This window comes from Colletes latitarsis, chromosome 7, assembly GCF_051014445.1.
Source record: "Colletes latitarsis isolate SP2378_abdomen chromosome 7, iyColLati1, whole genome shotgun sequence".
Classification (NCBI taxonomy): Eukaryota; Metazoa; Arthropoda; class Insecta; order Hymenoptera; family Colletidae; genus Colletes; species Colletes latitarsis.
This window is the reverse complement of record NC_135140.1, coordinates 18604913-18632823: the sequence shown is the minus strand read 5'-3', so window position 1 is coordinate 18632823 and position 27911 is coordinate 18604913. Positions and strand designations below refer to the sequence as shown.

General features: G+C 39.8%; 2 protein-coding genes across 8 annotated transcripts; one reads left to right on the top strand and one right to left on the bottom strand.

The window, feature by feature from the left end:
- Positions 1 to 1878: 1878 nt before the first annotated feature.
- Huwe1 (HECT, UBA and WWE domain containing E3 ubiquitin protein ligase 1) lies at positions 1879 to 24799 on the top strand. 7 transcript variants are annotated; one of them, XM_076767988.1, is made up of 45 exons: positions 1879 to 2674; positions 4181 to 4262; positions 4527 to 4745; positions 4834 to 5073; positions 5171 to 5233; positions 5318 to 5539; positions 5626 to 5897; positions 5974 to 6250; positions 6580 to 7224; positions 7319 to 7588; positions 8006 to 8515; positions 8741 to 9184; positions 9413 to 9526; positions 9659 to 9793; positions 10127 to 10413; positions 10530 to 10764; positions 10855 to 10977; positions 11068 to 11325; positions 11418 to 11738; positions 11832 to 11963; positions 12074 to 12325; positions 12433 to 14387; positions 14801 to 14942; positions 15030 to 15135; positions 15224 to 15355; positions 15428 to 15511; positions 15586 to 15730; positions 15959 to 16100; positions 16245 to 16371; positions 16449 to 16598; positions 16705 to 17527; positions 17604 to 18380; positions 18462 to 18638; positions 18807 to 19422; positions 19518 to 19687; positions 19767 to 19948; positions 20029 to 20181; positions 20247 to 20368; positions 20461 to 20698; positions 20830 to 21294; positions 21391 to 21578; positions 21656 to 21789; positions 21861 to 22026; positions 22245 to 22435; positions 22631 to 24799. In XM_076767988.1, the coding sequence occupies exons 2-45, from the start codon at positions 4218 to 4220 to the stop codon at positions 22731 to 22733; spliced, it is 12552 nt and encodes a 4183-aa protein (XP_076624103.1). In that variant the 5' UTR covers positions 1879 to 2674; positions 4181 to 4217; the 3' UTR covers positions 22734 to 24799. The 7 variants fall into 7 exon arrangements, with proteins under 7 accessions (XP_076624103.1, XP_076624104.1, XP_076624102.1 ...); XM_076767989.1 differs by having other exon boundaries at positions 15224 to 15511; positions 16705 to 17157; positions 17266 to 17527; XM_076767987.1 differs by having other exon boundaries at positions 14816 to 14936; positions 15224 to 15511.
- Rae1 (ribonucleic acid export 1) lies at positions 24791 to 27888 on the bottom strand. The gene is made up of 6 exons (XM_076768005.1): positions 27204 to 27888; positions 26811 to 26984; positions 26397 to 26468; positions 25870 to 26151; positions 25585 to 25779; positions 24791 to 25102 (listed from the first exon to the last, which is right to left on the bottom strand). Exons 1-6 carry the CDS (start codon positions 27459 to 27461, stop codon positions 25016 to 25018), a joined length of 1068 nt encoding a protein of 355 aa, XP_076624120.1. The 5' UTR covers positions 27462 to 27888; the 3' UTR covers positions 24791 to 25015.
- Between the last annotated feature and the right edge of the window lie 23 nt (positions 27889 to 27911).

The following is a 27911-nucleotide window of genomic DNA, read 5'->3' as shown; positions in this document are numbered from 1 at the left end:
ATCCACGGGTACAAAAATGAGTGCCATGCGTGTTCCATCCAACCCTCGTGTTTCCCCATTGGGCAACAATAATACCGGTGGTCCAATGTTTTGCACCAATATCTGCAATGCTCCGTGTGGCTTTTCTCGAATCCTTTCGTCGACCAAACATAAGCGACGAACAAAAGAATCGCGAACAAACAACGCATTTTAAAACACTCAGCAACGCTGAAAATCGTCCACCATTTGTTGATTATTAATTTAAAAAAAAATAATAGCTATTATTCTAAACAATGTGTATATTATAAGTGGTCCAATTTACCTCTAAAAATTATCTTCGTACAAATAAAATAAATTGAACGCGGAGTTTCGTGCTCACTCGAGTTCAGGTTTCTATCTACGACTGGTAGTGCGGTGAATACCCTTATTTATAAGTCGAGGAAAAGCTTTTCCTTCTCAAAATTTCGACACGATACAATTGCGAATTAGCATACTTCTCTTCCCCAACTCGTTACTTAACGACTTTACTAGATGAAACTGTCAGTACGTCCAGTTAGAATTTTAATATCGCGGTGACATCTCAAAGAGTTTAACGAGAAGAACGGAAAATTTAATGACGAACGAAGAAAACCACTTTCCATAGAAAACGCTACTGTACGCAAGCCACAATCCACAACTATAATTACAAGGCTTTACATTGCTAGAGTTTTAACGAGATATATGTATATTCTTTTGTAGAGTTTGAAATCTTTCGATAACAAGGATAAAATATATATTTATTTGAATATGACTGAGTTTTGTACAATTGTATGTTGGAAGATTAATATTACTCTTCTGATAATTTGAAAATGTATCTTAAATGGGTGGGTTCTCGAATGCATCCGATTAATACCACTTATTAAGTTACTAGAATTTATTACCAAGTTACCAAAGAATAGTTACATAACTAATTACGGTCTGGCGCCACCGTCGTCTGACTTTCCCTTGTGGCTGGCAAAATGGCGCACTAGCGCGTCAACGTGGTACATTCATAGAAATCATCCAGCTACAAAAGTTATTGGAAAGAAGAGGCTTCAATCTTCAAATTCATTGTAGCTTCGGTCGTAAAACAAATTTCTTGAAGACTTCGGAGCCGTTGGATTTGTTTCATAGTTTTAGAAAAAAACATTTTCACTCTTTCACTTTTCTCTTGAAACATTTGAAAGTGCTAGACAGTCTCTTATTGTTGGTTTTAAACAACGAACCAGTGTGGAAAGACACCGTTTCGATCGTCTGTTATAATGACAAGTTAAAAGAAAGTAAAGATCTTAAATTTCTTAGACATCTTAAGAGTTTCTTGGCTAAATTCCCTAGATATTCAATCGAGTACTATTTGTAATGCAACAATAATTATGTTTTTTTTTATATTTGAAGGTTCTTGCTAGTTTCCTTTATCATTAATGTCTGCAATCTTGATAGACTACAATTTCGTGTTTAATTTTAATTTTAGAAATCAAAGTTCGTTTCGAGGTTATGCAACGTATCTAATACGTTTTTTTCAACTTACATTCAGAAGCCAACTAGTACGTAAACTTAGGGTACAATTGAATCATCACAATTGGAGGAGATACGTAAATAATTCAAATGGTTTAATTAATATTTAAGAACGTTGTTTCATAAGTAACATCAGACTGTCGAGAGGATAAAGAAAAAAGGGTTAGGAATCGCTAGTAACATTCGACGAATCAGATCGTCGTACGGCGGAAAGTTGCGTCATGATTAGTCGAAAGTGAAGAAAGGGTAGTCGGTGTTAAAATAACGACCTAAGGTCCGGTTTTCATTAAACGTTTCGCAATGGACGAGCGATTTCTCGGACGCATGTTCGTCGACGCATATAATGAAGAACAGTCACGGATGGTTACGAGGCGTCCTATCACACGGAGTGTTTCTCGGAAGTGAACGAATCAGAAAAATCCACAGAGAGTAGGACAACGTTCGCAAAGACAAACCCCCTGTATTGCGCAGCGGATAGAATGCGAGCGTATCGTTTTAAGGGGATACATCGACGAAAGATGCGAAGCGGTTAATAGTGGTTAGCGAGTGTTGCCTTGTTCAGTCTTCTCTATAGTGGTATATACGAGTGCGCGTACACAAGCAGCCAGTGCAGTGCACTAGGCGTAGTAATAATCATTTTGTGCATACCTACGGGTTGTGTCGTGTTTGTGCGGTGTCGCGCGAAGGTCGCGAGCGTTTGCGAGATTGTTCGAGAACCTTGTGTCCGGAAGCACGTTACGAGAAGGTTAAAACGAAAGGTGGACGATCCTCCTTGGAAAGCCTCGGTAAAATGGCGGTGATCGGTACTCCGATTGGCGCTAAGCGATAGAAGAGGATCGCGTTCCGTTCGCGTTCGTCAAGTTTTGTTTTGATCGAGTTCGTAAGATATCTTCGCGGAAACCGGTCGATTCGTGCGTCGCTACGAGTCATTCGGTTTTCACCCCCTCGCCCCTGTTTTTTAACCGTTCTGCGAAATTTAAGACGGCGTCCCGTTGACACGAGGAATTGTAGCAAAATCCAAACGAGGACGATCAAGGTGGTAAGAACCACCGACGGAACGGTTTTCGACGGCCGCGATGCCGCATCGCTCCGACCTCGAATTTATCGAAAGGCCGAACGACAAGGACGACTCTATCGAATCTTCGTCGGGGCTTATCTATAGGTAAGTTTTGCCACGAGTGCATCTTCGTTTTTTCTCTTAAATCCTATGTTTTTGCGCGCGATATTTCCCATTGCTGCAGCCGTCGCTCGATCACGATTGTCAGTTTCATGTTATATTTACAGTCTCCCGTAGGAATCTTCTTGCGCACGTCGCCCCTTTGTTGTTATTTTGTCCTCGAACGAGTCTTAAGTTAGGTTAGGCACCCTGAAACCGATGACTCTGCATCTTGACGAGAAACCAGGTTGTTTTCGGCCCAGTCGCGCTTCTAACGGTCTAATCTTGCGAAACATCGCCGATACTCGCGACTTTCTTGCATTTGTCTTGCGACTACCTTATTTATCCCTTGTTTTTTTTTTCCGTAAACGCTGATACGTTTCATTGTCCAGACTTTTTTCAATGCTATTCCCGACGCGGATGAATCATTTTGTTACAATTTGTCATTTTCGGAGCACGTTGCGGGATTTCTAACGTTATTTTTGTACCATTCGTCGACGTTATCTAGTAACTTATTGCGTCTATGATTTTATTCTTTTCATTAATAAAGGTTTTCCCGTTAATGAATCTATGCCAGATAAAAATTTTACAATTTATCTTTTTGTACATACGTATATATTTGTTGGTGACAATAATTCTATTTTTAGATTCCTGCCTTTTTAAAACCATATGGAAAAATTTTTTCAGCAATATAACAATTGTACAGTGGTTGTTTTTTTATGTCTTTATAAATATGTATTCTTAGCTTATTAATCTGATGCATTTTCCCATTTGTATGCTTTGTTTGCTTTGTGAAAAACATTTTCGAAATATTGTATGAACATCCCAGGTAATGTTGTATTGTTTGATACAAAATTGATTGGTATCTACAATAATTAAGACATGGCCAATTAAATTGATTAACATCATGTTTACCATAATATCATTTATTCTCTGAAATATCAGAGTGTGCTAATGTTAATTATTTTTATATGAATTCTTACAGTACAACTATTCAAACGGTTTACTCTAACCTTATAATAATTTGAAACCTTACGCAACATACGAAAATAATACAGAATTTCATAACATAGGATTAAATAATTAATATATAATGTGTCGTAAGCAAACCTATTTAAAAATTGTACCCTAAAGAAGAAAAGTACTCCAAAATTATTTAGTAAAAGTACAAAGATTCTAGAATTAATGAAATACAATGTTTTATACACACACTGTAGAAAATAAATTAATTTTTAATATTTTTTGTTGATGTATATTTATCATTTCGAATTATATTAACATCTTAATTCGAATTTTTTCAGAGTGAAAATAATGCAAAATCAGTGTTTCTAATCTTACTTTTCAAATTCCACCATGAATTAAAATTGTTCATAAGATTTTTCCTTTTGTAGATTAGGATTAATAATAGGAATAGAGTACAGTAATTGGACAAGTATTGTCTGCTGTTACATCAGCAACAATTCTACTGTGTTTTCTAATCATTTACAAGTTTAATATAAGTAACTGTTTCAGATCTTAAATTTACAAAGGAATCCCCCCATCTGCCAAAATGAAAATTGACAGGAGCAGATTAAAAAAGTGCACTTCTGAAGCGGTACGTAGTCTGCTACATTGTAGGTTAGATTGTAGTTTCTAATTAGCGAGTGTTGTACCAATGAAATATAAAATATGTAAATTATTTATTGTTTGAATATTTCGACAAGCTGTTCATTTTGTAACATAAACATTATATTAACGAAAAATAAATAGTAAATTTGATGCTCGCTGGTCTTTGGGGCAATCTTGGAATATGAAAGTAGATAAGAGACACAAGTAGAAAAGTTATAGAATGGAAATGAAGAAGTAAACGATTTTTTAGCCGCCAGAATGCCAGGCGCTTATAAGCAAGCTGTGCTCGTGCTCCCATGCAGAATTGCTGGAGGAGCTGAAGCAAATCTACGCTTGGACCGTTGGTAAATGTGAACTATTCCATTGGATTGATGTGTTAGATCTCAGTGATAGCATTTTGGAAGAAGCGGCGGCGAGAAGTCCAGATAATCCATGGGAACTAGCCTGTGATCTGCCTCAAAATAGAGAGGTATAATAGAATTGTTAATCTCGGGTCGGGTACCCGGGCAACCCTAAACATCGTACATACGCTTATCCCGCTTTATAATTTATTATAGGCGAAGGAACTTCTTCTTTGGGTTCTTCATTTCACAACACTGTTGATCGAACACTCGTTTTCGCGGCATTTGTACAACAGTATGGAGCATCTGGTGTCGTTGTTATCGAGCTGCGATATGAACGTTGTTCTTTGTGTATTAAATCTTCTTTACATGTTTAGCAAACGTAGTAATTTTATTACACGTTTGAACACTGACAAGAGACAAGCTTTAATAAATAGACTTAATCATCTAGCAGAGGTTGGTGTTTTATTAAACAGGGATTTGAAATAATAATTACGAATTATAAATATACATATATTTGAATAAAATTCGAAATTATATCTCAATATTTTAGAGTTGGGGTGGTAAGGAAAACGGTTTTGGCTTGGCAGAATGTTGTAAAGAATATCCAGATAAGGTAATTAAAACTTCATAAACGAACCGCATTTAATAAATGCATTGTGAAAATTTTTTTAATGTTTTTACTTTGAAATATTTTCAGCCACTTCCAGCAAGTGCCACAACATTGCATTTTGAATTTTATGCCGAAAATGCTACCACATCGGATGCACCGGATACCGCGTCAAATTCTGGTACAAAGAAACTTGGACAAACAAATTTTGTAACATACATACATATAGAAAATGTGGATAAATTTGGTAAAACTCCAGCACAAATAATGAACGATTTATTAAAAGTCTACAACGTACCCCAAGATCGACAGGTGAATATGTTACTCGCGAAACTAGAGGTAGAAAAACGGAGTAACGATAGCGAAGGGGTAAACTCATATTGAAATTTCTGGTTTAGATGGCGCTGTTCACACATATAAGACTGGCCCACAGTTTTTCCGACTACCGAAGACGTTTGCAATGTGTTCAAGCTCGGTTGCAAGCATTATCAGTACTTGTATATAGTAATGCGCTCCAAGAAAATGCACATAGTTTGTTGCATGCTGGGCTTTTAGAAGAATTAGTCGAATTATTGGAACTTCCACACGCGCATCTCGTTGAAATGCGCGCAGCAGCATTGCGGACTCTTACTAGCATCATTCATTTAGATCGTAATCCACATTTTCCCAAGTGAGCAACAGTTTGATAATACGAACCATCATCGCGTTTCATGTTCGTTAATGATGACTAATAATTTCATTTTCAGGAAACCTGGTTCAAGATTAAACATGATAATCGATGTCACTGGAGCCAGATCGTACCATGGATTTTTCCCCGTGTCAATTCGCACGTGTATCACGCAATTGACTTCGCCACAATCCGATGGAAAACCCTTTCCGTTGCCGCTTGCAACAGCATTGTTCAGCTTTCTTTATCACCTTGCTAGTTACGAGGCTGGAGGCGAAGCTCTCATTAGTTGTGGAATGATGGAAAGCTTGTTGAAAATTATGAACTGGCCAGGGACCGAACTAGAACATATAACGGTAAGTAGTGTATGTTATAAGTTTTCTATTGGACTTAAATTGGAGGAACGCGAGAGCCACTTCGTAAGTGGTACATTTTTTTCGTCAAACTATTCTCGAGTGTTCTTTGCATTATGTATCTGCTGTATCGTTTTACTGAGAAATAAAGTTGTCTTCGTTATTTTTTTCGATAACACAAATCTAAATGTGTCTCTCGTAGAAATTTGGTCTATTAACTTAGAATTGTAGCCGAGTGCTGCCAACACCATTAAACTTCCACCGGCGAAATTTTAATTTGTGTCTACGGTTTCGACTTGGAGTAAACAAATCGGAATTATTTTACCTTATAGTTCGGAACAAGGGCAGTCCGTGTGATAGACTTGATAACGAACATTGACATGCAAGCATTCCAAGCTCACAATGGCCTAGCGTGCTTCATCAATCGCATCGATATGGAAGTGAACGTTTGCAAAAAGGAGCAACCGTTCGAGATAGAACCGTTTCTTTATCAGGATAATCCACAGTCGTCTCGCGAAAGATCCGTAGAAAGGGACGAGGATTCCGCGGCTTCACGACGTTTGACCGATCCTTACGACGAGCGCGAAGAATCGTCGAATCCGATGGAATTCTCGGAAGACGAGAATATGAGTTCAAAGGCGGAGGACAAGAACGAACAAATACCGGATTACTCTGCTGTAAAGACTGGAAAAACTTGTCTGCCGCAGCGTGCCGCGCTTTTAAAATCAATGTTAAATTTTGTAAAGAAAACGATTCAAGATCCGGCTTTTTCTGACAGCATTAGACACGTTATGGAGGGCACATTACCCTCGTCTCTGAAGCACATTATAAGTAATTCGGAGTATTACGGCCCCTCGCTGTTTCTTCTTGCTACGGACGTTGTGACGGTATACGTTTTTCAAGAGCCATCGTTACTATCAGCTTTGCAGGATAATGGATTGACTGATATCGTATTGCATGCTTTACTTATTAAAGAAGTAAGTAAATCAGTTTGTACGATGGATAGATTCTAAAACAGTGTCTTCCAAAGTAGAATAGGATTCATCGGTATTCTGACATTCTCGTGTACAGGTTCCTGCCACTAGAGAAGTTTTAGGATCATTACCTAATGTGTTCAGCGCCCTGTGTTTAAATCAGCGTGGACTGGAATCATTCGTGAAACGACGCCCGTTCGGACGTTTGTTCAAAGTATTATTGTCGCCTGTCTATTTGTCAGCGATGAGACGTCGCCGAAGCGCTGATCCGTTGGGCGATACGGCGTCGAATTTGGGCAACGCAATGGATGAGCTAATGAGACATCAACCAAGCTTGAAGGTTGATGCGATTGCCGCCATCATAAAAGTACGATCTTTTCTGATAACATGTGATACGCTATTTAAATTCAGATTTATTTATAAGTCAAGTTCCTAGGTGCTCTATCTGTAAATGAACAATTCTTTCGTCTAAAATTAAAAAGGTAAAGTTTGTTAAAAATATTATACGGGTCGAAGTATCGAAACATGCTCAACTTAAATACCTTATAAACGGCGTGTTACACGAAGAATTGTTATATATAAAAGTTGTAAGACTTCGACCGGGTTATTAGGCGGTATGTGAATATTTTTATTCTAAAAAAAAAAAACTTACCAGTATACATATAATGCTTTTACAGTCTTTACTTTTTTAATTTTTTATTCATCAAGGAACAATAATGGTTTCCGACGGTGCTTTGTTTAATGTATAACGGTGATTTAGAAATTTTTATTTATTGCCGTGCAGCTACTGGAAAAACTTTGGGTCCTGGGTTTCGATCCTCGTTACGTGTGTCTGCGAGCGGCAAGCAAATCCGACAATTCGCCATCGAATTCAGCATCCGGGGGTCGTCAGTCTTCCGGTCAGTCGGTCGGTGTCGGAGTCGGAGACTCTGGTGGCGACGGAGGCGGCGGTGGCGGTAGCAGCAGCGACGAGGAAGAGGAAGACGAAGAAGAAGCCAGTACAAGTTCTCATCCTCAGCGCGAGGAACAACCCTCGCCGTCACCTGCGCAACCAGGTCCACCCCCACAGCCCAGAGAGAAGACTCCGATCGCTCTGGTGGAATATATACACAACATCATGAAATTCGTCGATGCTATTCTTAGTAACAATTCCACGGACGATCATTGTAGAGAGTTTGTCGCCCAGAAAGGCCTCGTGCCTTTGCTGTCTATTCTAGGGCTGCCGAATCTTCCAGTGGATTATCCAGTTGCACAAGCAGCTCAGGCTGTAGCCACAGTTTGTAAGAGTATCTTGGTAAGTAAGCTCTATTGGTGTTTATAAAAGGTTTGAAAAAAGGGCGCATGTTACATTTCATAAATTTCAGAGGATAGCGAATAAATGATTAACTGTTCACTGCAGTGGATGGAGTAGCTAGTGTAGCATACGCGTTTTTTTTTTTTTATATCGGATCGCGCGACTGATCGACCAAGTGACCGCATAAAAATTAAATGAATTGTGTAAACTGTTCCGTGTTCCCAGAATCTTGCACACGAGCCGTTGGTCCTCAAAACTGGCTTGTCTCAGTTGAACGAAGTTTTGAATTTACTGAAACCGCTCCACAGTCACATGGAAACGCCAGGCGGTTCCGTTTTATTGCACGAACTCGCCTCTGCTCCAAATTTGGAAACAGCCTTCACCAGTGTCACAGCGACGCCATTGCTCCATGCTATGAATGCCGCCCATGGATACGTAGTGATGTTCGTTCATGTATGCCGTACCAGCCAGACCGAAATCAGGAATCTATCTATGAACCATTGGGGATCAGAGCTTGGTCTGTCCGTTTTGAAAGGTCTATCCGAGCTGTATATGTCTTTGGTCTGGGAAAGCACGCTGCTGTTGGCGCTCTGCAGCGAAGACACTATTCCAGCCGGCTGTGACTTTGGAAAGGAGGATATGGATAAATTGGTGCCACCCGAATTAAAGGTATGTGTGTTGATCCGTTTAGAAAACGTAAATCTGTAGTCGATTTAATTCTACTTGTCAAGAGTTTTCGTACGTTCTATCGAATACGTTTATACGCTTTAGTACGTTGACAAAATTTTTCGTTTCTATACACTGTAGTTAGATATTAACGATTTAAAAGGTAGTAAATATTAGTTTGTAATGAGTTTCGAACGATTTATGACTCAATATTTCAAATTAATGAACTAGAATGATGGCGAAACTTCTGGCTGGTCAGGTGGTGTATCCTCAGATATGGGAAGTAATGGAATGACTACAGCCATGGAAGCCTTGAGTACAGATCCACCACCTGTACCCATGGAGGTACAAAAATTATAAATTTTAACAAACAATCGAGTATACAGAACAAAGTAGAAAGACATGACTTATGTAGATAGAACGAACTTTTTTTACTTTCACCGAAATCCATTCTTATCGCAACGTTCGTTCTGGTAGGTGGACGATAAACCAAACGTTGGTACAGGTAGAGCATCTCCAAGTTCTCATCAGCTTAAATACATTAAGCCATTGCTAGGCGCTTCGTCTAGGTTGGGAAGAGCTCTGGCAGAGTTGTTTGGTCTACTCGTGAAGGTACTTGGAAATATATTCACGAAGTAAACATTTTAACACGTTGACTGCCAGACCAAACCCCTCAAATTGTCCACGAAATCACAATTCGTCATAGAACTTATTTCTACAGCCTTGTTAAAATTCAAGAGTCTTATCTAGATTTTCTTTCTTTAACATCTAATCTTGAGTATTAATCGGTGTAGCTTCTTAGTGAAACTAAAACCCAGACCTAATCCACATATGGGTGACATGGCAGTCAGTGTGTTAAGTATTTTCTATAACGCATCTTGTTTGTTATTAAAAACTTCTTTCGAGCCGTGTATATTTCTAATTTTATTATTTAAACCTATTCAGCTTTGCATGGGTTCTCCAGGGAGACAACGCAGAGGGCAGCAGATGCCCCTAACACCAGCCCTTCCTTCGCAAGCAGCTAGAAGCGTAGCAACTGCCTTAAATTGTTTATTGACTCGTGGATTGTCGTGGGATATATTACCCCCATCGCCGATACCCAAGTTTAAATTGACCTTCTTGATATGCTCTGTAGGTTTCACATCTCCGATGCTATTCGATGAAAAGAGGTATCCGTATCACTTGATGCTTCAAAAGTTTGTTAAATTGGGTGGACAGAATGAATTTTTTAAGTAAGTTTTCACGAATAAGTGGACATTTTATTTTTAAATTAAGCTTTTTTTTTTTAAATCGTCTTATTTTTAATCGATCTTTTTTATTCATCACGCGTACGATAATACATTTTTAGCACTTTCCATTGGGCGTTGTCTGGAGGAGGACAATTTCCATTATCAGAAGGATTAGAGCATCCGAATTTGCCCGATGGCACTGGAGAATTCTTAGATGCTTGGTTGATGCTTTTGGAAAAGATGGTGAATCCTAAAGCCATTCTAGATTCGCCTCATGTCGTGTCTTCAAAGTGTACCGGAATATACAAAGTGTATGAATTCGATCCGATAAAATATCTCATCGACATTCACAAGGTTTGTTTCGAGTGATTTATGTGTTTTACATTCAACAGTTGCGTGGCTTCTAATACAATTATTATTATTTTTGTTTCATTGACATTGCAGAAAGCCTTTGAGGCAGTGATGTTAATGTGGGGCAAGAAACCGTTGAAAAACTATGGAGCGCGTATGACTGAATCGATTTTATCAATTTTACGGCACATTCTACGAGGTGAAAAAATTATTAAGGTACGTAACAAATCAAAATTTTAATCGTATTATTGTATTGTGTGTACATGTATTTTAAAATGATTACAAAAAAAAAATGTGTATTAACAGGAACGCGCTGAAAAAGAAGAAAATACCGAAGGAGCAAATACGAGTAGCACCAGTGGTGGCACTAGTGGAATTGGCAGGACTGGAGCAATACCCGATCGCAGAGAAGAACCGGAAGCGGACGTAAATTTAGAACTCCTTAGACAACTGATGGATATGGGTTTCAGCAGAGCCCATTGTATAGAAGCTCTGCTTCATACGTTGACAGTTGAACAAGCTACGGATTATCTTTTGACCAATCCCGCTACATTACGCAGATCGGTATGTAATAAAATATTTAAAAATCACGCGAACGTATAAATACGCGTACTATTTCCAAACGAAATAGCGAATTGTTATTGAATATTATGTAGGACGTACCAGCGGGCGATGCAAGTGGACAAGGTCTGATAATGGACTTGGAATTAGTCGACGATGATCAAATAATGCACGCTATAGCGATGTCGCTCGGAGAAGCAGAAACGCGAAAAGTTTCCGGGCCGGAAGAACCCAATCGCGAGATCACTTTGGCAGAAAGTATAGACGAATTTACAAATAATGCTTTAAGTCAGTGTTTGAATTTGTTGGATCTCATGCCCGACACCGTGTACAGAGTTTGCGATTTATTGGTTACTATTACTAAGAGAAATGGAGACGAATGGCGCGACAATATGTTACTACAACTTATGAAAGAGGTGAGATTTTACAAATACCCGCGATAATTACTCATAATTTGCCATATTACTGTAATTATTTTTATGTGTATGTATGTGTATTCTATGTTTCAGATCGGCAGTCTAGTAGATTATTTAATTGATACCACTCAGAATCAATATCCAACCGCTGGTACACGATTGGTAGAATGCGAAGAAGCTAACAAAGTTGCTGGACGAATTTATCTCTACACCTTGTTCTTCGAGGTAAATATATGTATTAATTTGTTACGATTCATTCCACTTGACGCGGTATAACGTACGCTACGAATATGGCAAAAAATACACGTACTATTCGTTTTCTCTGCTTTGCGTAGGGAACGTTCCAAGAAATGCGAGTGCCGTGCGCTCAGATCGTAGAAGAATGCGACATACTGGACTTGCTCGTGCGTTTGCTAGTAGTAAGCGAAGGACCACTGACAGCGAATAAAAATAAACCCGTTAAAGATAATAATAAAAATGCAACACCGACTACAAACACTCCGAAGTGGTTGGCACCTTTGTTGTTGCTTATAGATCGGTTGGAAAAAGTGGCGATATTGACCAAGAGAAAGCAATTGATGCACAAGGTACGCAGATTTATTTATGTTATATAAATATACGAACTACTTTATTAAATCTTGTAAAAAACGAATCGTGTAATTTTCAAACGACGATTTTTTTTCTTTTGAAACAGGTGACGAACAGACTGTGGAAATGGTTTGACCTAAGTACGGGAAAATGGACATTATACTCTTCAATCAATAATCGAATAATCAACGATTCTTATTGGGCCGGCGAGTCCAGTGCCAGAATCACGTGCAGCAGACGAAGGTATCTCATCACCTTTTCGTCCATGACACAAGTAAACGAAGAGAGCGATAATAAAAGGCCCATCACGATGGGTTTCAAATTGAACCAAGGGACCGAGGACGGTGGATCTGGTTCCGACTCGAACATGGATACCGATGACAGCCCGATAGAAAACAAAAGGAATACCGTGGTGCAAGGATTGAACCCGAGCATAGCTCCAAGCATTATACGTACCTGTGTAAAATTATTGGCGATCCCGGTAGATCGAGACGCTCTGCACGCTTTGATGAAAGTTTGCTTGCGACTCACCAGAGATTACGAGAATGCGAAAATATTTGCTCGCGAAGGCGGCGTGAAGCTTCTATTGGAAATGACGCAAGCGAGTAGCTTCATCGGATGTGTACCGTTGAGTACCCTTTTAATACGTCACACCTTGGAGGAACCCCGAACGCTTCGACTGGCTATGGAGAAGGTGATACGCACTCGTACCCAGGGTAACTTACCCCCAGCGTACAAAGAGATTCTGTTCATGACGCGTCAGATCAGTAGCGCCGTTTGTCGGAACCCGGAAGTCTATCAAGAGGTATGCAAAAATATTCTGAGAGTCGATGTGAATTTGCCGAGAAGAGAGGACGCCGACAATAGATTGATCGTGAGGGCTTTGCACCCGAGGCATTCTCCGGCTCTGCCAATGGTGGAAGAGGTCTCCGTGTCCGTCGTACACGATCTCCTGAATGCTCTTATAAAACCTATGCCGATTCTGCCCGACGACAGCACCGCCACACCGACGGAAAGCCCAGTGAAGAGACCATTACGCGGTACTTTGCCGACAACGACCACGCGTCGCGATGTTCCCAGGAACAACGCGACACCCATGAACGATCCCCTCGACGACGATGACCAAGTGTCTCACATAATTCCACTGAAGATCTATCCGGACGTCGACAACAACGGCAAAGTGGAGCCGGAAGATGCGAAAAAACCGTCGCTGGCGAAATCTGCCATACTGAAGATTCTCGCGGAGGCTGTTCGCTCGTACGGCGCGGTCGCGTGTTTGATCACGGATCACGTGTATCGGGCAGGACAGAGCGAGATGGTGATGGAGGACACGACGGCGCTTGCCTTTCTATTGGACAAATTGCTGCCAATGTTGCCGGAGAATTCTAGCGACAGACAGTGCAGCAGCATGGCCAGAATGTTGATAGCCGCGATCGCCTCTTGCAATCACTCACCGGAAGCTCAGACGACGTTGGTCACCGAGGTGAAGGCTGCTTTGACGAGAACCCTGATGCTCCCTGAGTGCTCCGAGAAGCACGCTCAGCTTCAATTGTTGATCGGTTTGATATCGACCATGATCGACAGTTGCCCTCCGCCGAACCCGACTCATCAGCTGAGGGCCTCTCTGAAGATGCATCAATATAATAACGTCAACTACATCGTCAGGCTCATGCTAAGGAAGGGTATAATAACAGATTTGGCAAAAATTCCGCACAGTCTGGATCTATCGAGCCCGAATATGGCTGGTACCATCAATGCTGCTTTGAAACCGCTCGAGACACTCTCTAGGATCATAAATCAACCGATGCCAGGAGCAGTTACCAATCAATTTTCAAAACCGAAAAGTAGAACCGTTCACGAAGAGCCTATAGGGGAACAAACAGGAACTACGACGTCGGAAGCGACGCATGCTGTTGGCGAAGAAGCAAACGAGGATCCGGAGAACACGGAACACGACATATCCGTTACCGCTGAAAGCCTCGAGCCCACCTCGGAGAGCCAGGTGCACGAGGAAGGGGACGAAGCTGCGTTGGAAGACATCATGGATCAGTTTCTAGAAAGGTAACCATATGTAAATGATGTTATTTTGTTTTATTTTGTCTAGTGAAACGAACATTAATTCTTTGGGTCCCGAGAACTTGATTCATTTTAAGATTTTCTTTAATTATTTATAACTCGAAAACTAAAAAGTAATGGATACTTTAACTTTTAAGAAATAGTATATTACTTTATCTACCCGAGTGTTTCGTTTGGCTGAACGAATTATAGGAATTACATATATATTTCTCGCTCTTGCATATTTACAAAATTTTTAAACATTGATAATGTCTCTGAGAAACGGTTCAGTGATTTCCTGGGTTGTGATAGGAAGAATAAAATATAGTGTGACGTATTATTAGCATGAGAATTTATATCAGTATAAATAGTATCATTACTTTAGGAGCTTTTAAGCTACTGTACTTATAATCAAGTAGTGTACTATTCTCCAGGGACGGCTCAGCCGTGGCGGAGGAACAACCCTGTCGGCCCCATAGGCCAATGGATATCGATGACGAGAGTCTTGCTATACGCGATGGAGAAGGTGATTTCGACCCAACAAGAGACACCACAGTAAGAGTAACATCGCTTTTTTTCTTAATTTTTCTCGATTTTTCGGAACCACCTTGCTTTTAATATAACACAATGTCGGATCATATCTTTCAGGAGGATTTGATGAGCTCCGACTCGGACTCGGACAGCAATCCTTCCGATGACAACGAAGATGAAGTACAGGACGATGAGGATGAAGAAGAGGAGGAAGAAGACGATGGTAATGCAGTAATAATTAATAAAATGTTGTCGGTTGATTCTTACGTTTTAAAGGGTGGTAATATTATAATCATGTAAATACCTATCAGGGGAAGAGAATGAAGAGGAAGAGGAGGAGGAAGAAGATGTATCCTCGAATTACGAAGAGGATGGAATAGAAATTTATGGGAACGTCGGAGATACTAGCGTCTTCAGGATGTTCCCAACGAACGAACGTGATGGTAGCAACGTTGTCATGATTCAACATAATATTGACAATCAGGACAACGTAAATTCTTCTACTCCTGTTATAGCGCGACCTACTCTTCCATGGAGTACAACGTTTCCTCTGCCTCTGGAGATTTTCGAAGATTCTCCTTCAGTCTCCGAAGGCAATGGTAAGCGAATTTTCAACAATTTATAATAACTTTATAAAGAGTTTAAACATTCACAGATATGTATTTATGTTTAGGTATTAACTCGCACCCGTTGCTAATACCACAGAACAGTTTGGAAGCTGCTAGTACAAGAGCTCAGAGAGCTCTACGACAACGAAGGTATCAGTATCTTCAATTAACAAACACACGAAATCCGAACCCGCCAGTAATATTACAAAGGTGAATTAACTTGAAATACGTTAAGATATTTGATAAAATTTAATTGAAAAATTAAATTGGAAAAACTAATTTCGGATACAGAAACAATAATATTTCTTTATGTTATTTTTTAAAATTTTTATTGTTGTACATAATGCATAAAAATTTATGATAATTCGATAAATTTTTTAGTCTAAGAAATTACGGTTTAATAAACGATGCAACCCATTATTGTGTTTATAATTATAGACTTTTAGGCCCGGCCGCGCAAGCGCTTCCTTTGTCAGCAAGTCAGGTTTTAGCCTCGAGTTTTCGAGATACGCGCGTTGTCGTGATGGACAATGGTCTTGGAATATTCACGAATCAAGAAGAGGAACAAGTAGATTATGTGGTTCGTAATATTTTGTTCTTTAAATGTTAAAAATTATTTAATCCCTTACCGTACGATTCAATTACAGGTAGTTTTTCAAATTATACATTTTATTTCTGTTTCATAGAATTTATTATTTAGTTTCGTTTGAAATTTTTGTTTTAGGATCAATCCGGTTATCTTTTCGGACCTAGTCTTGCAGCTACATTGAACAACATTCCAACTGCGTTACACTGGTGGATCGAAGAAAGTAAATTATTAGATGGAGATTCTCAGCCAGATTGTTGCGTTGGTAAATATTAAGCCATATTCAGAAATAACGTTTTAACGTATTGATTCTCAAACCTAACCTTAAATTCTGTATTAAAGGTGTTGTACATAAACTGATCCCTGATCTGGAGAAACGCAGAAATGCAGTACTAGCGGAACGAAAGGAACGGCGTAAAAAGCAGCACAATTCCGAGAAAAAGGACGAGAAAGATGGCAAAGAGGAAAAAGATCATTTAAATAATACAGAATGTACGTTTACGATTTACTTGAATTTTTTTCAACAATTTTCGATGTATCGATATCGTAAAATTTTAATACGCGATTAAAATCTGGTTACTTTTAACGATTATTTTAGCTGGTACTTCTGCCGTAATACCCATGGAAGAGCAAAGGTCAACCGCCTCGACGTCCCAAAGGGAAGACGCGAACCGTCTCGTCACCGTGTTCGAAACTTCCGTAGAAACGACTCGACAGGAACGTACGCCGGACGAGGACATTATCGATGTGACGGGTGAAATGGAAGTAACGGTTCAAGAAGACGAGGAACGACCTCCGCCGCCGCCACCGCCCGAAGAACAACCTACAGAACCTAGAGATCCCCGAATAAGCAATCGAAACCCGACTTTAGAGTTGGCTGAAAGTATCGTCGATTCCGTGCTCGGACCCTGCGCGTCCGAAGCGAGCAGGCTAAGACAAACCGATCGTATCGTTGAAGGATCCAACACCAACGAGACGTCTAGTCGATCCATCGCCAACGAGACGTCTAGTCGTTCCAACGCGTCCATAGTGGTTGATTTTAGTCAAGAAGGTAACGAAGACTTATTGAGAGAAAGTGACTCGTCTGAATGGATCAGAATGCTTTTAACCAATGACAGTCAATCAAACGTTGAACGAAACGCAAATATTCTCAATCAAGATTCTGCGACTTCAGCATCAGAAAACATTAATCCAGAAACGTCAGAACCACAGCAGCAACAGCCGCAACAACCGCAACAACAACCACCACAGCAACAGCCACAGCAACCAGAGCAACCGCCACAACCATCGCAGCAGCAGCAGCAGCAGCAACAGCAGCAGCAGCAACCTCAGGAACAGCAATTACCAGATGGTGTGGATCCATCGTTCTTGGCTGCGTTGCCGGAAGACATGCGCGATGAAGTAATTGCCGAACAGCTCAGGTACCGTATAATAGATACAGAATTATTAAACACGAAATACGCTTTTCTGATTAAAAATTGTTCAAATTTTGTGTAGACTTCAACGAATCCGACAACGAGCACAAGCAACCGTGGTCGAAGAATTGACAGGACCGGTTGAAGTAAATCCTGAATTTTTGGCTGCTCTGCCGCCGGCGATCCAGGAAGAGGTTCTCGCGCAACAACGTTTGGAACAACAACGACATGCGGCTGCATCCGCTAACCCAGAAGATCCAGTCGACGCAGCAGCGTTCTTCCAAAATTTGCAGCCTTCTCTCCGACAGGCGATTTTGACTGACATCGAGGAGTCACAAATATCGGCTCTTCCGCCAGATTTGGCACAAGAGGCTCAGAATCTCAGGAGAGAATGGGAAGCTCGAAATCGACATATGATGCAAGAAAGATTCCTTAATCATGTTAGCCAAGGGAATGCTACCTTGAACAGTATATTAAGGAGTAGAGGAGGCAGAACTGGTACGACGCGTTATGCGATTCACGCGGTAACACAAAGAGGACAATGGAGTCCGTGGAACGTGCGCGGTGATTCTAGTATAACGCATCAGGGAGCCGGCCTACGACTCAAGGGCAGACAATTGCTGGACCACGAGTCCATGGCCTGTCTATTGGTGTTACTGTTTGTCGACGAACCAAAAATTAATACGCTGAGGCTTCACAGAGTCATCAGGAATCTTTGCTATCACGGTAGCACAAGGGAGTGGGTGGTTAAAGCCTTGCTAAGTATCATGGAAAGAAGTAATGACGAGAACAAAGAAATTGCCGCTGATTTCGGCGGAAAGTTCAAAAGGAAAAGCCTGATGTCCACGATGGATTATCAGTAAGAGATTTTTCTCTCAAAGTAGGGGAACTTAATGTTGGAATAATGTATTTAACTTCTATTATATTTTTTTTTCCTCAGTTTCTCCAATATTTTCGACCAAAGAAACAACGCACAATCGTGGATAAATATTAGCATCGACGCCGCACTTGGATGCAGAGCAAACGTCTTTCATATCGTTAGACACGGTGTCAAAAAGTCAGCAAGGCAGGGCAGCAGTATCGCTATTCATCCCCAAGCAGCGCCTACAGTGTGCAGGTAAATCGATCAAGCTTATTAGCATTTAAATATATATGATACATTGAGCTAGTTTACACTGACAAGGGTTTCAATTGTTCGCGTCTTCCTTTTTCTGTGCTCATTCTACGTCTTTTGAGTTTTATCCTGTCGAAACTCAGTTGTTTGCGATCACGCGTGTGTTTACAGACACACGCTAGATTTACTGATATCGCTAGCGAAAGGGTTCTCCGGATATTTCGTGCCTCTCAAGTCCAAGGAGGCGGACGAGAAGGAAGCCAATAAAGAAAAAGATTCGAATAACAAAGAAGAGCCAGGTTCCAAGAACAAATCCGCCTCGAAGCCTGGAAAGAGCGATCAGCCAGATTTCTGGGATATGCTCTTGAAACTTGACTCGTGCGCCTCGAAGAAGGGAAAATCGGTAGCTAGGACGCATTCAAATTCGAATCTGGGAAATGAGCCAGAGTACAGCACGACTACCTTCGAGGCCTCTGCTTTCGGTCAATTGATATCGATGCTGAATTGGACGGTCATCAAGCGCAGTAGCCAGCTAACAGATAAACTGCTGAGATTGTTGTCACTGATCTCGATCGGGCTGACGGAGGTGAATCCATATCGCAGACAAGAAGGAAACAAGAATAAAAAGACAGACGTAAACAAGGAACAGAGCATAGCCGCGCCTGAAGAACATCTCCGATTGGCTGTGCAAGTACTGACCAGCAAGAGCTGTTCCGAAGAGGGACTGGAAGATGCAACTGCTCTGCTGCTTAATCTATCCCATTGTCCTGATCCCACTAGGCAACTGGTAAGATCGTCGTTAAATCTGGTTAACGTGGTTATTCCGGTCTAAATATTCACAATATAAGTACGTCTATGGTATATTTTTTAACATATTGTCAGATATTAAAATTACTCATGGAAGGCGCCATGGAGCTGGCTAACATGGTTTGCGAGCATATAAACGATCTGATGATGGAGTTGAAAGTTTTGAATCACGAATTAAGACGTACTTACATTGACGAGCAACCTTCGACCAGTGCTGGGGGTTCGCGTGGAGTTCTTATGGATAGGTATGTATTGCGGTGAAAAATTGTATCAGTTAAATCACTATTGCTGGGTAATATATTGACACGCGGCCTTAATCGGTAGGTTTACGAACGAAAATGTAATAGTCACAGCACCGAGCAAGGTCAAAGCTGGAAGTGACCTTCAGTTACCATCAATGGCTGCCCTTGTTAGCAAAACTTCTAGTCAGGCATTCTTTTTAAGAATACTTAAAGTGATTGTACAGATAAGGGAAGCTGTACGTTTAGCAAACACTAAGAAAACAGGTACGCGCGAGGAATAAAATTTTATCGTTAATATAAGGAATATTGTAAATTGTAAAATGCGTTTTGACTATCGTTTACAGTCAATCAAACCACGGAAGGTACCGGTGACACTGCTAGTACGAATCTAGCTATAGAAGCAGGCGATGATAATACCGATGCTGACGTTCCGATGGACACGACGCAAGCAAACTCGTCTCAATCTGAAAATGCGAAACCCACTACCGCCTCCACCAGTAAGTAATAATTAATTAATAGGCATACGAAGATACATGAGATCTATAATGTTTGTTTCTTACAGGCGAAGAAAAGCTGCCGTTATTAAGTGAAAGTTTAGTACTGGATCATTTGTGGGAGACGCTCAGCGCTTGTCTACTGGAATTGGAATATACCCCAGATCATCACGCTGTTTTAGTTCTACAGGTAAGATATATTTCCAATTTAGAATTTAATTGTCAAGCAGAAAATGAATGGCCTATAATAATAATCAAATTTTTACTGGTTCTATTTTACAGCCGGCAGTAGAGGCATTTTTCCTAGTACACTCGTCGTTGAGTACCTCTCGTGAACGTCAAATGAGTACAAACTCAGAAAACCGTGAGGTTGTTCCTGACTTGGCGCCAGTTTCACCGATATATTCGGACAACGAGGGCACATCTCAATCAGAAGCTACCATTAACACTTCTTGGGACATGACCCCACCACCCCAAAAGACACTACCACCGGACCAACTCAAGTTCCTCAAATTTGCTGGTACGATACTTCTTGTTTCTTCTTATAAAATACAGGTCCAATAGTCCTCCAATTTTTTGTAATACGGAAATCAAATCCTTCGGTCAGTTGAACCAGAAACCTTAACGAATATTTTTTTTTTTTTTTTACAGAAACGCACAGAACTGTTCTTAACCAAATTCTTCGTCAAACAACCACGCATCTCGCGGATGGACCATTTTCTGTGTTGGTGGATCATACGAGAGTCCTTGATTTCGACGTGAAAAGACGATACTTCCGGGCAGAACTCGAACGAATGGACGAAGGTATTCGCAGAGAAGAGCTGGCAGTGCACGTTCGCAGAAGTCATGTCTTCGAAGATTCGTTCCGAGAGCTTCACAGGCGAAATGCCGACGAATGGAAGAATCGATTTTATATCGTTTTCGAGGGCGAGGAAGGTCAAGATGCTGGTGGATTACTCAGAGAATGGTACGTCATCATTTCAAGAGAGATTTTCAATCCCATGTACGCTCTGTTTACCGTGAGCCCCGGTGATCGAGTAACATACATGATCAACTCTTCGTCGCATTGCAACCCCAACCACTTGTGTTACTATAAATTCGTCGGTCGAGTTATCGGTAAGTTTTCACCTTTCCTTTCATTTTCTTCATACGCCGGTTATAAGTAATTGGACACTTCGGGAAATTGTCTAATACGGGCAATTACTTTCGCAGCTAAAGCGATCTATGACAACAAGCTCTTGGAATGCTACTTTACTCGTAGTTTTTATAAACACATTTTGGGAATACTGGTAAAGCACACGGACATGGAAAGCGAGGATTATAGCTTTTACAAAGGTCTCGTGTATCTCACAGAACATAACATCGCCGATCTTGGATACGAATTGACCTTCTCCACGGAGGTATTTTTCGTTCATTTGGTTCGATAAAAATTATTGTTATACGCGCTATTTGCATTTACACTAAACGTTTGCTCTAGGTGAACGAATTCGGTGTGAACGATGTACGAGATTTAATACCAAACGGACGTAACATCATCGTTACCGAAGAAACGAAGTTAGAATACATCCGTCTTGTGTGTCAGATGAAAATGACTGGAGCAATTCGTAAACAGTACGTGAAATGAGATTTGCCGTTTTAGTGTCTTTACAGGTTATTAAACGCGTTTGATTTGTTTTGCGTAGATTGAACGCGTTCCTAGAAGGTTTTTACGACATTATTCCGAAACGACTGATCTCCATATTCAACGAGCAGGAACTTGAATTGTTAATTAGTGGATTACCCAATGTAGATATCGAAGATCTTAAGGCCAATACAGAGTATCACAAGTATAGTGCAACTTCTTTACAAGTAAGTACCATCCTTCCACGAGAAGAAGGCATAGCGTGTTTGCATCCCCACTCTTGCTGCAGTCCGCTGATTGGCTGTCACCGTTTTCGACCAATGCCTGTGAGTCAGCGGACTGCAACAGTACTATTAGGTCATTCGAAGCATACGGTTAGCCTGTACAGGACCATTTAACGCGGATGGTGTCACGTTAACAACAAATACTTTTACTTACCATTCAGATCCAGTGGTTCTGGCGAGCGCTTCGAGGTTTCGATCAGGCAGACAGAGCCAAATTTCTACAGTTCGTCACCGGAACTTCCAAGGTGCCGTTACAAGGTTTTGCCGCTTTGGAGGGAATGAACGGTGTACAAAAGTTCCAAATTCATCGCGAGGACAGGTCAACAGACAGGCTTCCGTCAGCTCATACATGGTAAGTTTTGTTGATACAAGAATTTAAAAAAGAAAATACCTTTACCACTACGAGACTTGCCTGTTCGATACAAAGGTTTCTCGGTTTCTTCGATATTTTCGAGGTTATGTGTCAAGAATTTCTATGGGTAACCGACGGATAGCGACGGGACTAACGAGAAATTACAAATAATTTCTCTTCTTTTTTTTTTTATAGTTTTAATCAACTGGATCTACCGGTTTACGAAACATACGATAAACTTCGTACGAATTTATTGAAAGCAATCCACGAATGCAGTGAAGGGTTCGGTTTCGCCTAAATTCTTGCAAAAAGTCGAGCAAATCGTGCGTGACTTTTGCATGGGGAAATCGAAGAGCGAAGGGGAAGCGGGAAAGAAAAAGAACAAAATGAGTAAAGAAGAATCGTGTGGGAAATGAAAAAGTTGCTAAATAATTGTAAAAGTACTGTGAGAACGTTTGATCTTCGCTCAAGATCTAGTATATAAATGTTTACTCCGCTATATACATATTAAAACTAAAAAGGCGTATGTATATACGTATAATTAACAATGTAATTACCGATGATTCGTCGCTAGAGTTTATTTTGTTGAACGATCTTAAGAGAGAGAGAGAGAGAGTGAGAGAGGGAGGGAGGAAGAGGGAGAGAGAGAGAGAGTGTGTGTGAGAGAGAGATGCAGAGCTTAACGATAATTCCCGATAGAAGAAAGACTTAATCGGACACTTTATAGTTAAGGACCTTTACGATTAAGGTAACAGATAAGGAATTCGGGGTAATTGATCGTTAAGAGAAAGCGGCGGGCTGAAGTTAATGTAATATAAATTGCGACTCAAAGCCAAGAGCCTCTCCTCTTGAGTACAGATCTCGCAAAGGAGAAAACCGATAATAATTTGCCGAACGAACGATGGCAAAGAAGAGACGAAAAATAAAAGAAAAAAAGCGACGGAAGTGTGCCTGCAATCCGAGTACATGTTTATTTCCCTATATGCGTGAAAGAAAATTGCAAGGAGCTAAAATACGTGAGCACCTATACGTGTGTATGGATGTGATCCAAACGACAGAGAGAGAGAGAGAGAGAGCGAGAGAAAGAGAGAATAATTATTCAAGAACCGATTAGACACGAGCCTAAATACGAAAGAAAAAAAAAAAACATTTCATGATGTTATATCCTTACGCCCGCAAGAAAAAAGAAAAAAAAAATAACGTATGGTTGTACACTATTAGTATTAATAATTATATTATCTAATTCTTAATCGATAGTAATGATCATTAATTAATATCGTTTTAATATTAATCATTCGAGAAATGTGATGTTGAAAAAAGGAAGTCGTGTAACTTTTTTCCTTTTCTTTCTTTTTTTTTCCTTATGGGATATAGCGCAATCACGTCCACACGCCCTGCTCCCCACGTTCGATTCCTCGAACTAACTTCGCCAATCTCTGCTACTTCTGCTCTGAGAAGGTAATGAAATTCATGCGAACGGATGTTGAAAATTTTGTAAACACATCGAATGGGACAATATACCGTTGGAGAAAAGCATAGATCCATACTCGGACTCTTTTTCGCGATATCGTTAGGGAATTATTACTTAGGTATTCGCAGAATAAACTAAATGTTGTATTTCTTATAAATCAATTGCGTTTTTTTTTTTTTATTATACGAAGATATACACCTCTCGATTTGTCACAGTTTTCGTTCGAGACGAATGCTTTTTTTTTTTTTTTTTCTAGCAAACTTAGGTGAAAGAAAATTTTAATGAATGTCCATGCGTAATGTGCATTCGTGAGATGAATTTTATGGCTATACCGATTCGAGACGACGAAGCAATTGAAAACCTTATAGTCCTATTTCAAGATGAATATTCTGACCGCTTTTACGAGCAATTTCTGATTAAAATTATGATATTTCTTGTTTGGTCAGTGTTATAAAATTCTATGTTTACGTATTGTTCTCCGATAGAAAATCGATAAACGATAAACAAAATGGTAGCTATTCGCGATATGTCTGTAAGAAGTTGTTTGTTTTAATGAACCTTCGACGGAACTCTACGTTAAAATGGTTCGTTACAAACCCGACGGCAGACAGTATTCCTGAAAATTTGTCTTCGATAGGAAGTTCAGTACCGATATTCGTTTAAAAACATGAAATCGGAGTTATGTTTATTTTAAAATGGCGCTAGAAGGAGACAGTTTGATTTGTGTATTAATTTTGAGATATTTAAAAAAAAAAGAATTTTTACCGGAATTATTTTTTTACATTTCTACAACCGTGAAAAAAGAACAAGACTTTTCTCGCATGTATATACAAACTTTGTACAATGGGCTTATGTGACAAAGTAATAAAAAGAATACACAAAGAAAATGTAAACTACAATTGTATTATATATCAAAACTATTTACAATTTATTATAATGAAGTAAAATCAGACAGCTTCTATAACTAAAATGATAGAAAAGTTATAATTGATTAATGTGAACAGTATATTATTCTGTAATTGTAATTATAAAAACTGTATCTTGAAACGCATCATAGAATTTAAAATCTTCTTAGGTAGATTAGGAAAAAAAAAAACGCGTCGACAGTTTTATGGTGTAACCTTAGGTTTTAGTTCTTCGAAGCACGGTCTAAGAAATATGGAGTTTTTCTTCGCTGGATTATAATACTCGTGACCCTGTAACGTTAATAATACTGTAATTAATAATCCCTTTTTTCTTTTCAATGTTATATACAACCTTAAAAAGAATATTAATTTAAAACACTATCAGCAACGATGTTTTTTTTTAGAAACAATAATACTGTGTACATAAATTAAATTGATTGAAACTTGTAAAAGTTAAGAATATTCGCATAATTTTTAGTTTCCTTTAATCCAGTATTTCTCAAACTGCGGTCCGCGAATCCCAGTGGAATCTAGAAACATTCAAGAGAAAAACAAAAAAAAAAATCATACGATGGACAAAAATTAACATTTATATCAATAACCAGGTACTCGGGTACCGTTTGCCGTATTTAGTTAACAAATGTTTAATTTCCCTCGTTGAAATGTGGCCAAATCAATCTGGATCCTTGAAAGCGAAGTTTGAGAAATACTGCTTGAACACCTCGATCGTACGGCAAAAGTAATATAGCGTATAGATCGATGTAATAACTTACCTTTGACCAATCGTAAGATACCGCGTATGCAAATATTTGTCCATTGTGATTGAAACAGCATCGTGCAATAGGTTGCTCCATAGGATCGGAAGATTTTAATTTAGTTCTGGAATCCTTGTCCCAAAATCCGAAAGTACCATCGCTTCCAACGGTTGCAACAGTGCCGTGGACCGGGTGAAACGCGACATCATTCACCTAAATAATAGTAAATAATCATTGCACCTATTCGACCGTTGCGCATTACGATCGATATTTTATCAAATCTATTTAACGTTCGGTACTGACTGGATAAATATCTTGGTATCCGTTAGGTGTACCGTTTACTCTATGGCATTTGAAAGTGAAATTCTCTTTTGCGCTTAAATTCAAGTGGTGTATCGCCACACGACCTTCGGTACTACCAATCGCAAAACCGGTGGGAACTTTCTTCTTGTCTCTGAAGATCGCAACGCAACGATATTGATATTTTAGATTCAGTTCTACAGTTTTGTACTCTCGAGGGCTGCCCTCCAATTGATAAACAATTACTCCACGTCCAGCCGTGCCAATCACTGCCATCGGGTAATCCTTTCGCGATAAAAGAAACATTGTTAGTTAAAATGGACGATATGTTAGAAAATAATACCATATACCATTCTTCCGCGAGAAGAAGGCACAACGTGTTTATATCTACACTCCTGGTGCTGTCCGCTGACTCACAGGTATTGGTCGAAAATGATGACGAAGATCGGTGACAGCCAATCAGCGGACTGCAGCAAGAAGTGGGGATGTATGCACGCTGTGCCTTCTATTCGTGGAAGGACTATACTTACAACGTCCGCGCAGTAACATCTTTCGATTAAATTTAGAGTCATTGCTGGCTTGGGGCTTCGCAAATCCCAGAACTAAAATATATTTAATGATTAGTATTTAAATATCAGGAGACAACGCATTACGAAAAGTGATTTTTTTCTCGATGTTTACTTTCATGTGTCGAATTAAAAACGGACCTGATTCCTGACTTCTTTCTAGAACATTTTTAACTAGGATAGAAACTTCTGGAAGTTTGTGAAATTTCTGGATTTCTATATACTTAAGAATTTGGAGACATTTTTTGATATCGATGACGACGAAAATCTTTCGTTTTTCATTTCGACACGTAAACTTACGTACGAAACGATCGATAAAAAGAGTCACTTTTCGACGTTGACCATTCTTGCCAAAATTACGTATAAGTGTAAACGTACTTTTAACGTTTTATCCCAAGAACCTGTCATGAGACACGAATACGTGCTCGCTTTGATCCAGTGACAAGTTTTGACTGGCGCGTCGTGTGCTGCAACCTGTATACTTTGATTTGAGGCTAAATCCCAACATTTAACTGTTTTGTCACAAGATGCTATGAATACTTTAGTCCCATCCTATTTTAGTGAAAATACATAATGTTTGGAGCAATTGTAATAGATCCAATTTGAGAAACAATTACTACCAGACCATGGATGTTTATGCAAATATATATATTTTTACTCGAACGTTCCATCGTCTTCGGTTTTTTGCAAAACATTCGACATATTATATCTGCATAAGCATTCGCGGTCTAATTGTTATGAAAGAAAAGAACAAAATATCGTCGAACTTACGTCGCTCCAGCAAACATCAAGAACAGGTGCTCCCATAGATTGCATCGATTTGGGAACCGTTTTGCCAGATTGCTCGACTTCCCAGCAGCGGACATTGCAGTCCCACGAGCCAGCAACGAGAAAATTTTGCGGAATAGAGGCTGGACTGAACGCAAGACTGGAAGTAGAATCGTCCGGTGGAGATATAACCTCGAAATCTTGCATTGGATTAGATGTGGACGATGTGCCGGTTCTTAGTCCGCCACTTTGATTAAACATGTTCGATTGCTGTCGTTCCAACGATGTTCACTCGATACAAAGTCACGCGTATCAACACAAATAAAGTACAAAATATGTTTATAAAAAACACTCAACGCTCTCACGTGCTTCGATCGCTTGGGTGTCAACAAATACAAAATATTCTTACTGAGTACTGCGTAAATCCTAACGTATATTAACGTAGAATGAATACTCGAATATAAGTTTAGGTACAAATACGAAAAAGCATAGATAGATGGCGAGTTCGTCGGTCACTATTTTTAGGTTTCTAGAAATCTCTTCTTGGTTCTCTTTTTTCTAGAAGCATCTACTTTATATTAGGAGATACTTGCCAAAAACTATTATGGTAATTATTCAGTACAGGAATTGCTCTTAAGAGTAGATATCCATTTTTATGAGTGAAGTTAGTTTTGTCTAGTTTATTTTCTCACGATCCATATTAGCTTCGTT

What these genes read in the sequence shown, in the direction of transcription:
- Huwe1 (XM_076767984.1), top strand. Translation starts at nt 4,218, where the DNA reads ATGAAAATTGACAGGAGCAGATTAAAAAAGTGCACTTCTGAAGCG. An exon ending in GACTTAATCATCTAGCAGAG is followed by an intron (nt 5,074 to 5,170) that starts GTTGGTGTTTTA and finishes TCAATATTTTAG; the next exon opens with AGTTGGGGTGGTAAGGAAAA. An exon ending in TCATTTAAATAATACAGAAT is followed by an intron (nt 16,599 to 16,704) that starts GTACGTTTACGA and finishes CGATTATTTTAG; the next exon opens with CTGGTACTTCTGCCGTAATA.
- Rae1 (XM_076768005.1), bottom strand. Translation starts at nt 27,461, where the DNA reads ATGTTTAATCAAAGTGGCGGACTAAGAACCGGCACATCGTCCACATCT. An exon ending in CTTGGGATAAAACGTTAAAA is followed by an intron (nt 26,469 to 26,810) that starts GTACGTTTACAC and finishes AATATATTTTAG; the next exon opens with TTCTGGGATTTGCGAAGCCC. An exon ending in GATACCAAGATATTTATCCA is followed by an intron (nt 25,780 to 25,869) that starts GTCAGTACCGAA and finishes ACTATTATTTAG; the next exon opens with GTGAATGATGTCGCGTTTCA.